Source organism: Thunnus maccoyii, chromosome 11 (assembly GCF_910596095.1).
Source record: "Thunnus maccoyii chromosome 11, fThuMac1.1, whole genome shotgun sequence".
Classification (NCBI taxonomy): Eukaryota; Metazoa; Chordata; class Actinopteri; order Scombriformes; family Scombridae; genus Thunnus; species Thunnus maccoyii.
The window spans coordinates 31,066,178-31,078,294 of NC_056543.1; the positions used below are offsets into that span (position 1 = coordinate 31,066,178).

Consider the following 12,117-nt stretch of genomic DNA (forward strand, 5'->3'; position numbering starts at 1 on the left):
AAGACTACAAGTGTGAAAATGAAAAAATTCTGGGGGTGTAGAGTTAGAAAGAAGTGAGTTTAGCAGACCTCTGTAGCCCACTCCTCATCTCTGCTGGAGGCTGGCAGCTCCAGCTACATGCTGCTACTAGCATAACATACAAATCTGTACAGTTGAGTGAATCCAGTTGAGTTGCATCGTGGGCTGCGTAGGCACCAGGTTTTGACAAGGAAGAAGGATATGTGGAATAAAAAAGAATATATCTGGTTCTCCTGCATTGATTTTAATATTATATGTCATATTATAGTGTACAATGCTAAATCAGTGGAGTACTCTTAAGATTTTCTTTCACTGGAACCAAGCAGTGCATCTCAAACCAAGAAAAATGACCTCAGACTAAGCATACTGAAAAGTGTATGGACAGGGGTGTCAACAAACTTTTGGTGGCCATATAGTCAAGTGACATGTTTAAAAATCTCATATTTTTACAGAGTAGTTAACTAACGGCATGAAACTTTTCAATAAATAAGTGAGCACAACTAAGCAGCAGCAGATCAAGTTAAGTGAAAAGTTGTTTAAGTCCCGGTGTTTGAAGTAAAATCTTTAAATAAAAATTCAGAAAAACTTTTTTGTGGTTAAGGGGAACAGTGATGACACTGACTTGCTGGATATTTTAAATCTGTGATTCCCAAGCTGGGACACACCAGGAGGATCCCAAGATAAGTCTGGGCCGCAAGACAAAGAGGGATAAGATCTTCATTTTCTTCTGATTGTACTTTCTTCCTATGAACACTCCAATTCAGGACTCTGAGAATCCCTCACATGAAACAATGTAGGGAAGAAAAATCTCTCATGTCAGCGTCCACACTGAGGCCTTACAGTGTCATGAGAGACTGAAAGCAGACATTACTTTGTTTTAGGGGTCACAGGCTAAAAATATTGGGACCACTGCTTTGTTTAAAAATCAGGAGAGGTAAAAAACATGTAAAACACATTCAGCGCTGCAGGTTTGTGGAATCACAGTAACAAAGTACCTCCAATGAACACTAGATGGTGTCATACACTCAGTGCTGAAGCAGATGAAGCTCTGAACACAGCTTCACTGAAAAAACCTGCATGTTGTTGCTATGCAGTTCTAGATTATTTTTTTTTCTTTTGATCATTTTAGCCACAATAGCTGTGTGCAGGAATTTAGTGGAATCAACTAATCTTCTGTCATTAATGCAACATAAATATATACATTTGATTAATTCAGTTTCAAATGTCTAGCTTTCATCTTCAAACCTTTTTAGAATAAATATGAGTTCACCTCACTTGACTTTGTGTTGAATGAATGAACCACTGAGATTTCACTTAACTCATTCAATTAAGTTTCTAAAGAAACATTATTAGCACGTTAGCAGACTTCCCAGCATGCATTGTTTGAGTCTAAACTCTCCAGAGAAAACACACTTGATGAAACTTGCTGTGTGTCTTTAATACATGTTAAGATTAGTCATGGTTTCTTTTCATAATAAGGAAAATAATACAAACTATGATGAAGGTTGAGTTTAACAAAGTGAGAGAAGCCTTGTGTGTTATCTTTGTACAGACTGTGATTCAAAGTAACTCCATCAGCAACAACACAGCTGAAAGTTCTTTGTGACAAAATACAATTAGTCTTCAAACTGAAAACATGTAAAGAAAATCTGACTGTAATGTTTGTCTGTGTCACTGAACATGTTGATTCAACTGAATACCTCAGGTTTACTGAACTTGTTATCTCTTTTACTCACTTAGTTTTACATTTTCACGGCTTATGAAGTGTCTTTTGAACTAAATATTTAACCTAAAATTTATGTTTGTAAGTTGAATCAACTGAAAACGCTTTACAGTACAACACTGTTTCTATCTCCTGACTGGTATTAACAGTGTTTTCACTGGGACTATTTCTTTGTTTGAAAGTAGCCCTCTTGAAAACTGTTCACAGTCAAGTCTTTGTTTCTGGGAACAGATGCTGCTTTTGACATTTTTAAAGTCAGTTTTTGATGTTTTGCGCACCACATATTAAATTGTGGCAGATATCTTAACATGTTTTTGTTTTTTTTAATTAAATTAATTTAATGTATTTATTTAGCCATTTATTATTTTGGTGAACTGATCCTTTAATCACAGAACAAGCCTCATACTGCATAACTGTGAAAATTATTCACGTAAACATTTTTCAACAGTGCAGACTGGTTTTTGTAGTTTTTAGATGAGAAACTTACCTGACATCAGTCAGCCTGTCTTCCCGCCCCTCTCACCGGCTTATCTGTAGCCTGTCTGCCCGCGTCATTAGCATAATTATGCAGCCGCACACCGGGAGGTTTCACAGTGAAAACAAACGCCCCTCGGCCCCGCGGAGCAGGCGTACAGGTGAGGGCCCAGCAGAGCTGAGTCGACAGTCAAACATGAGGTCAAACATGTTGCCTGTGGTGCTGGTGGCGGTGTGTTTTCTCGGTGTGTGTGCTCTGTCACATGTGGAGGAGATGAAGAGCCAGGAGCGGTTGTTCCTCAGCTCTCTGGGGCTCTCCGGGCGGCCCCGGCCCGCAGGAAGCCACCAACCCCGGCGACGCGTCCCCTCCCCGCTCTGGAGGATGTTCCGGAGGTCCGAGAACATCCAGGCCCAGGAGAGCGACCCCTGCACGGTGTCTGAGTACGGAGTCCGCGGTAACATCATCCGATACGTACAAGACCAAGGTAGGCACACTGTCACCATGTTTATTGATTTAAAGGCCCAGTAGTCTCCTGAGTCCAGCAATTAGACAGGTTCCTTTTTAAACATATTTTGTAATTTTTAATTATTTATTTCTTTATTTGCTTATCAATCATTTGCTTATCAATCCAGAATATCCCCCAGTCAATAATAGCTGTAAAATCTGGGTGGCCCTCAACTAATATTAATTAGGATTTGACTCAAATAATTGTCATGAATTATGTTTTTAAGGTGCAGCACACATTCATCTCTTAACAACAAATGAAGCATAATTATTTAGATGAACCACAATTAAACATTAGATAAACATCTGTTCCATTGTAGAGCTCATACATGACAACCATAGCTAAATTCATTTCTCACAACATGACAGAGGTTTGTATGTGAAGCTACATCTGTTATACCAAACATATCATTCACTGTTGGTCAAAGTTAAATACAGGGCTGCAACTAACAATTATTCTTATTATGAATTAATCTACCGATTTATTTTCTCATCTAATCATCTTGTCTGTAGAATGTAAGAAAATAGTGAATAATATCCGTTATAGTACCTCACAGCACCAGGTGATGTCTGTAGATGTCTTGTTTTGTCCGACTAACAATCCAAAACCCAAACATTCAGTTAAGCATCACGTACGACAAAGAAAAGCAGTAAATCTTCACATTTGAGAAGCTGAAACCAACTCATTTTTTCTTTTTTGCTTAAAAAATGAACAAAACGTATCAATTATCAAAACAGTTGGCAATTAATTTACTGTAGATGGACTAATCAATTAATTGACTGATCTTTGCAGCTCTAGTTGAATAACTGAAAAAACTGAAATTGCATAATCACTATCATTTCCAGCATCAACGTGCACAGCTTTAAAGAACATTGACAACAGGATACAGTTTTGCTCTAAGTTAGATTTTAGTACTTTTGTAGTTGAATTATTGAAGTATCTTTCATAATTCCTCTGTACTGACAACATTCATCTCAGTTGAGCCAATAACATTCAAATGCTCTAAATGTTATTTTTGTAATTGGCCTCATGGTGGCCAAAGTTCAGTGTGTCTGTACCTGTCTTCAACTCTGGCATGTCATTGGTCCTCGAGAAATCAGGTTTAGTCATAGAAATGAAATACTGACAGGCTGCAGAGTAAATACTATTATTTAATGATCAGTGTTATTCAGTAAGACAGAGTGCAAAGAATCAAAACACATTTCAATTTTTTTGTTTTTTCTCTTTCAAAACCAATAACAAAAGCCTAAAACAAGCCAGTTAAAGGCTCTTTATATGAAGGCGTGAGGGATGTTTGCAATAAATTAAATCAGAAATGTGCTTCAGTAAAACTTAGCTGAAGAGCTAAAAATGCAGACGGTAAAAATACACTCTGCATTTGAGTAAAGTAACATGTGTCTTGTCTCCCTGTTTTTGAAATAAAGAACTTTAAAACCTTTAAAGTTGTGTGACTAAGAGTGAGGTCCTTGTTAAAAGTCTGATGTCCGTGTTGCTGTCGTGCAGGCAGGCTGCTGTCTGGCTGGAGCAGCAGCTGTCAGGCGTGTCTGGAGAAGCAGCTTTTCTTCAACATGTCTGTCCTGCAGCCTGTGGAGCTGCTGTCTCTGGCTCAGCTGGAAGTCAAGTTCCACTGGAATCTCTTCAGCTCTGCAGAGCTCCTGCAGGGGCCCCGGGCCCTCAGTGTGTCTCTGTATAAAGTAATCCGAGCTACACTGAGGGGAGCCAATCCTCAAGCCAACCGCAGACTCCTGCTGTCCCAGTCCGTCCAGCTGCAGCCTGAACCCACCTCCATCACCATGGACCTGACCTCGCTGGCAGAGAGCTGGCGCAAACCGGGACGTAACTACGGTTTGGCTTTAGAGCTGTTGCCTCTCAGTGCAGACCCAGAGGAGCTTCTTCCTTTTCACCCTGGTAACTCTCTCTCATTGGAACCAGCCTTCACCCTGCCTCTGATCCAGGCCTCGCTGGTGGCCGTGTCTCTCAACCCCCACCAGTGTCGCTCCCGACAGAGGAGAAGCACCATCCACCTCCCCGTGACGCCCAGCAACGTTTGCAAGGCTCGCCGCCTCTACATCGACTTCAAAGACGTAGGCTGGCAGGACTGGATCATTGCTCCGCAGGGCTACATGGCCAACTACTGCCACGGCGAGTGCCCGTTCCCTCTCAGCGAGAGCCTGAACGGCACCAACCACGCCATCCTGCAGACCCTGGTTCACTCCCTGGACCCGCACGGCACGCCACAACCCTGCTGCGTCCCCATCCGCCTCTCCCCGATCTCCATGCTCTACTACGACAACAACGACAACGTAGTGCTTCGGCATTACCAGGACATGGTGGTGGATGAGTGTGGGTGTCGATGAGGTTGGTGGACGTTTCAAATATCCACCAGTTCATTTTTAGCTTCTTGGTCCAAGTTTAAGAGTCAAAGTTTTAATGTCACTTATTATTGTTTGTGACGCTGTTTTCAACGTAAGATGAATTTTCTATGTGGTTAATGATTCTAAAGAATGTCAAACTATTTGTATTTGTCTTGTTTCTCAGGGACATTTAGAAATATTTCTTAATGTGAAGGTTGATATTAATAAAATTTGCAATAAAGCCCCACTGAAGGACTGAATTTTTGTGTTTTCTTTATTAATCCATGCTCAAAGTCCAGTTATCTTGTATTTCACATTTGCATTGACTTTAATGGGAGATAACTCTCCCATGTTTCATGTTTTTTATCATTTAACACCTGACTGTTTTTTTGTCTGTATAAGAAGTCATCAAGAAGGTTGGCTGTCATCCAGTGAGTTTGTATTTCCAACATTTTTCATGTAGTTGCTTCCATCAGATAACAGTTTAGTGATGCATAGTATGACAGATAGTATGAATTAAGGTCTTTTTAAAGCACTTTGGTAGCTTGTTGCCATCAATGTGTGAGTGTAGGATAAAAGCATTGCAGTCCAAATACAGTCCAGACCCTCATTCATTGATTGAATTTGGTCATTTTACTATGAGAATCACTTTGACTAATCAATGAATTGTCTAGTTTTATAAAATGTGAGGTAATTGTGCCCATCACAAGTTCTCAGAGCCCGAGGGGCTGTTTGTTCGATCTGACCAACAGTTCAAAACCCAAAGATAAAGACAATGAGACAAAATAGAAAAAAGTATCAAATCCCCACATTTGCAAAGCTGGAATCAGCAACGCCTTGGCTTTTTTGCACAATTTCTATCGATTGACTAATCAATTCATCTATCCATCCATCTATTCAAGACATTATTGTAGCCTGAAGGTAAAACTTGCATCTTGGAAAACATTTTAATTTCAAATGTCTAGTGAAATAAACAGAAAACGGAGTTTCAGAATCCTTAATACATCCTCATGCGAGCATATTTAACATTTAGTAAGTGTTGGAATGTAATGTTCACTGCTTCCTGTGGATTATTGTGTAAAAGTAAAAAAAAAAATACTGCCATTAGTACAGAGTACTGTAGAGTGTCACCAGTGATTTAAATGTTTCACTGACAGAGACCAGCTCCTCTTTTATCTACTAAATGAGAAATTAACTCTCTTATCTCACCTTCCTCCCTGATAGCACCCCACCCCCTACCCCACACAGCCAGACAGACGCTGGGGTTGCCATGACGACGGCTGCTCGTCAAAGCAATTGGGACAGGCTGACAGGTTGTAGTAATTAGTGAGAGAGAGTTTGGGGTGTAAAGGTGGAGGAGAGAAGAGGAGGAAAGTGAGAATGTTCCCTTACCTTTGAAAAAGCTTTCTAGACTGTTCCTTCACAAGTTATGAGAGTATTATTGTTCATTCTTGAAACACTCTAAAACAGAGGTGTCTTAGAGGGGAAACTGTTCCCACACTGTATAACAGCACATACTGTATGTTCTGTATCTGCTTGTTCCAACACTTAATTGAATGTATGTGATGTTTACAGTGACTCAAATATTTAAATCTCAGAAAGGAGGATAAGTTGTTTTTTTTAAATTTCTGCAACACTACATCAAATGGAAATATTGTGGATGCTGCGAGCATCATTTCCTACAAATATCCATAAAACAAACAACTTATTTCAGGATTTTTTATATATTTGGAATCTGAACAACACCTCAGGAACCACTTACTAGAGTTGAGGAGGTTGAATAAAGTGTTGTCTAATGTACACCACAGCTGGCCATTTGGGTGCTCTAAGCAAAAATTGCTTTGTGGTGACTAAAAGTCTGAGCATTTTACTCTTATCTTAGTCAAAGAAATCGGTAACTGTTTGAGAATAATTATAGTCAAAGAAACAAACTGTTGACATTTTAGTCTTTTTTAGCCATCAGATTATATTGAACATTTCAGTCAATTTTATTTCACATAAGATTTTATCTTTTCATTATCTGATGAAAAACACAGGTTGAATGATTAAGAATGCAGCTGTGCAGAAAGTGTCTGACCTGGTGGTATCAATTTAAGGAAAATATCCAGACATGGAACATGTTCAGATTTGCATATTTATTTTGAACCGACACGATTCAACAACAGAGACCCAATATTCTGTTTAAAACTATTATAAAACAAAGAGATACAGACAATAAAACATTTTGAAACCATTTTTGTTTGCCCAAAGTACAAAGTTGTCTTTCTTTTCTGAACAAAGGAAGTAAAAGTAGTCAGCCTAATAGAATTGAGAAGAATACTGTACACACACCAACTGCAATCTGCTGGCATTAAAAAAAATAGATCTGAGGTCATTAATTTGACCCGCTACAGTTTCACATCAGCATCCCTCCGCATTTAACCGACACTTATGACACCCGCACACACACACACACGTTGTTTTCTCTTCTCTGCCCTCGACTCCTGTTGCCTTTTTGGGGCCATTCTTTCTGAAATTGTTGCGTTACCATCAGGCTTGAGTTTGTCAGGCGCAATCAAACAAACCACAGGAAGATCGGGGAGGGGGGGCACCATAATTCGTTTTACTATTTTGAGCAATTATGTATATCTTGTATTGCCTATAATGGTCTAATGATGCCTATTGTAGTTGTGTTACATCTTAAATTTAAATAATTCATCATTACAATTATTATGAGGCTGGTGGTGCCCCCTCCAGCACTTGGTGCCCTACACGCAGCATGTTATGCGCATGTATGTAGTGGCAGCACTGGCACACCATGTAGACATGTGCATACATACAAAAAGTATTGAAAAGTTTATTGGAAAATGTTATGTTTCTGATATATGTTGAAAGCCTAAGAATGAAACAAATGTTGCATTTTTAATAAATTTGGTGCTGACAATGTGCAGGAATTCACTACTTTCCTTTGAAAAAATTTAGAAATAAGCATAACTGCTGGAAAGTAGAGCTACTAGAGTGACCTTTTTTTTTTTTTTTTTTTAAAAGGGGGTAGCCACTCCAGTGTTCAAATATTGCATTTCCATAAAGTTAGGAAACTCACAAGAGCAAGATTTTTTATAAGAACAGAGGAATGGTCAAAATCTGAGCTGTAGAGACTGAGGACTGCAGGCTTTTTGTGCCTTGTATAGGTCAAACTCCAAAAACACAGGATCCTACATTTCCCATAATTCAACCATAAGGCTTTCCATGAACAGTACCCTCTAACCCTGCCTGGTTATTGTTATTATTTTGCCAACATCTCTGATGTAAAACATCACTGAACAGAAACAGGATGAATGAAAGAGAGCGAGTGGAACCACAGAGCCAAATGATCTTTATTAAGCTATACAGTGTCACTCATACTAAAGTCTGAGGACCCTGAGCTTCTTCAACACTCTCAGAAAACAAGGTACAGAGTTGAGCCTTTTGTCACTCAGTCTGGGGCAAAAGATACAAATCATTTAACTTGCTAGCCATGCTAGCGGTGTGGCACTAGCATGTTGGTCGCTTGGCTGGTCCACCACTTTGGTCCCATTTAAACCTGATATTACCATGTGATCTGTATCTAGACAATGACATACAATGGGTCATCAAGAAAAAACATGCCAGCGATTACCGCATTTCCTCTAATAGTGGCCGGGGCCTTTATTTAGCTCAACTGCAGAGGGTACCAGGCCTTTATTGGAAGCAGGCTCATATTAGAGAGAGGCCTTATTTATAATTCCCTCTGTTTGATAAGTGTATTTGCTCATATTTTAGTACCAAACATCCTTGTTTTCTGATTTGCTTCCGTTTTCTCTGTTAAATATCTGTTACTGCATTACTGGTAAACCACTTACTCCGACATGTGGAATAATTCTATAATTCTAGCACTTGAGTTCCACCTGGAACATTTTGGCAGTGCACTACTTAGCAGGTATCATGCTCATGTATGTATGCTTGCTGACTTAGCCAAGTTACCCTGGTTACCCCCATATTTACTAGTTATCCCCATATTTAAACAATATCAAAAATTGTCAAGAATAAAACCTTTCCTGCTGCATTTCTATGACTTGCTCCTGTAAAATACACTGTAGTAACTTCTATAGAAAGGTACAAATCTTACTGTTTGTTTACACAATATACACATTTCTTACACTCTCAACAATTAAAAAACGACATATACACAATAAAAAAAAGAGATCGCAAAGTGTCTACTACTTCTCCTCAAGTCTGCATGTTGATGTGTCCTTGGGCAAGATACTAAACCCCATATTGCTCCCGGAGGCTGTGCCATCGGTGTGTGAGTGTGTGTGTGTGTGTGTGAATGATTAGACTCCTCCTGTTGAGCAGTCACCTTGCATGGCAGCCTCTGCCATCAGTGTATGAATGTGTGTGTAAATGGGTGAATGTTGGTATGTAGTGTAAAGTGCTTTGAGATAGAAGAGTAAAAAGGCGCTATATAAATGCAGCCTATTTACCATTTGTTGCCATAAAAATATGCATCATGTGTTAGCTTTTGTTAGTGTTTTTTTTTTATATCTTGGTTAGTCTGATTGACACATCAATTCTGCTGGTAGGATTTGCTTTTCTATGTAAAATGATGTTGGTAAAGTTGACTGTGTGAAGAATTTTGAAGATGGGGACTCAGTGCTGAACCATGCATCTAACCAGTCATAAAAACTATAATTGAAGTCCCTGGGCTATGTGTAGGATTAGAAATGTTCTGACTTTGGTGTTACCTGGTGGTACTATCCACAATACACAGATCTGAGCCTTGGACAAGGATAAATGGGCTGAGAGCAACACATAGACTGCACCAATTTTCACTTTGATTGCTAGCTAACGTCATCAGAATCATTTGAAAGATGATGCAATGGCAAATAAGATTCTACACATAGTGGTTCTAACTAGCAATGATTCCAGTGATTCAGTCATGATCAAATTGTGATCTATCAGATCATTTTGGATATAAAAACTCTCTTCTAGGGACACAAATTAAGAGGTGTTCTGCAGGGTTTAGACACCTCTTTAAACTTGAACATTAATTAAAAGAATGACTTTAAATTTAATCAAAATCAACAAGTAATGACTTAGTTAACAAAGAGCTAGTTGCTTGAAGAATTAAGGGATTAAGCTATAACGCCAAACAAATTCAGGCATTTCTGCTTGGTGAAGTGCACTGTTCATACTTAAATGGATACACACACACATACTTGTTAAGTCATGCTTTCATTTCCTGGTGTCTCTCTTCCTCCTCCTGCAGTTTCACTCTCCCACATGTGCACAGTCAATGAGAAATGAATAATCAATACCAGTCATGATGGAGCCTGTGGAGCCAGTATGACTCAGCCATCCGGACTGGATGTGGCTTCTTCCGTCCATCTGTATTTCTGTCTGCGTTCCATCTATCCATTCCAATTTTTCCACCAAGGTTTTTTAATCTTGATGCTAAAAATACAATGATAGTTTAAACAACATCGTTCTTCCAAAATCTAGTAGAAACTGTGAAACCAGAGGAGTGGAAGCTGTTATGGCAGCAGATGAATGAACATGGTTTTGGAATGACATGGTCAACAATCACACAGTCCTTCATGTCATAAACATACACAGAAGACTTTGTTAAACAATCTGTAGGGATTTATGTTGAAATGGGTGTTGCTTTGATATTTGTCTACATATCAGTGCAAATGTTTACTTTGACTTGGCTTTAGAGTAATGTTTGGAAATGTTAGAGTATTTTTACAAGCGTGATTTGGTGCTTTTTTCCTGGTAAAGGATCTGAATACTACTGACAGGATATATAACAGGATATGAACCAACAGGGGGCAATGTGGCTTCAGCTGAAGCTCAGAGCTGACCTGGCTGCTGTAACTGTCTTTGTATCTACTGGTGTGATCAGTGTGTGTGTGTGTGTGTGTGTGTGTGTGTGTGTGTGAATACTCTCAGCATGAGGTAGCTGGTTAGCGGTGGATATGTGCTGAGCTGACCACTGCAGAGCCCATCAGCAGTGAATCTCAGTGAGGATTTGGATGTGTGTGTAGGTGTAGTTACCTTGTGAGGCAGCTGGATTCGTGAGATCACAAGATCACGTGAGAATCATCCGGTGCGTCAGGTTATACATGTAGGGCTTAATGTAGAGTTTTGATCAGTTTTTATAGTCATAATGATCAATGGGGTTGATTGACAGGTATTTAAATATACAGACAACACTTAACATGATCATTAATGTTTTCAAGGATGTATTTATAGATGTATATTTTTTGAATATATGTGTTTTTGTGTGTATATTTTAACAAATTATAATACTTTAGATATGCACAAATAATTTTTAAAAGATATGATAAAAATGATAAAAAAGAGACTTAAAGACTTAAAGCTGCTATAATCAATATTTTTGTATGAACACTAGACCACATCACTGCTTGTATCTGAAAGATGTCGACCGTACAGACGAACCCATGTTAACCCACACCTGACTCTGCTGCTGCTCTCAGCTCTACAGAGCTTCATAGCGTCCTTTCTGCTATCAACTTAAAAGTTGACAGTGTCACAGCTTTGTTTCTGCTGCCCCCAAGTGGCCAAAAAATGTACTATTTCAGGTTATAGGATTATACCTTTTTATAAATGTGTATAGGACTATAAGAGTGAAGGCAACATGAATCTATTACGATTTTGAAGAGGAGCATAGATACCCAAGTACAGTTTGTCATGTTTTCAGATGTGTGTTTTTGTGCTATATTGATAACTAGCAGTGTGTGTTAACTAAGCACCAAAATCATTTTAGGCTAGGATACACTTAACATTGTTATGATATGCAGCCTCAGGTGTTAAATAGTGAATCAGTTATATATTGGGTAGTAACATTAGAATTTATGAATTTATGAAGCGGCAACCTCTGGGGCTGTAAAATGAAGCCAATGCGGAAGTGCCAAAAACTGCAGTTCCTTGAAAGGCCACTTGAGGCTCCAAAAGCGAGTCATTCCCCATAGACCCCCATGTTAAAATGCCCAACTTTACAGCAGAATTAAACGTGTTTACA

The 12,117-nt window shown here is 39.0% G+C and overlaps 1 protein-coding gene across 1 annotated transcript; it reads left to right on the forward strand.

Annotated features, from left to right (window-relative positions):
• The first annotated feature begins 2,284 nt into the window (after positions 1-2,284).
• gdf3 (growth differentiation factor 3) lies at positions 2,285-5,335 on the forward strand. The gene is made up of 2 exons (XM_042426260.1): positions 2,285-2,700; positions 4,225-5,335. The coding sequence occupies exons 1-2, from the start codon at positions 2,307-2,309 to the stop codon at positions 5,076-5,078; spliced, it is 1,248 nt and encodes a 415-aa protein (XP_042282194.1). The 5' UTR covers positions 2,285-2,306; the 3' UTR covers positions 5,079-5,335.
• Positions 5,336-12,117: the final 6,782 nt, after the last annotated feature.

Excerpts from the sequence above, each read along its gene's own strand:
- gdf3 (XM_042426260.1), top strand. The coding sequence starts at position 2,307 with ATGCAGCCGCACACCGGGAGGTTTCACAGTGAAAACAAACGCCCCTCG. Across the intron at positions 2,701-4,224 it reads CCGATACGTACAAGACCAAG|GCAGGCTGCTGTCTGGCTGG; the intron begins GTAGGCACACTG and ends GCTGTCGTGCAG.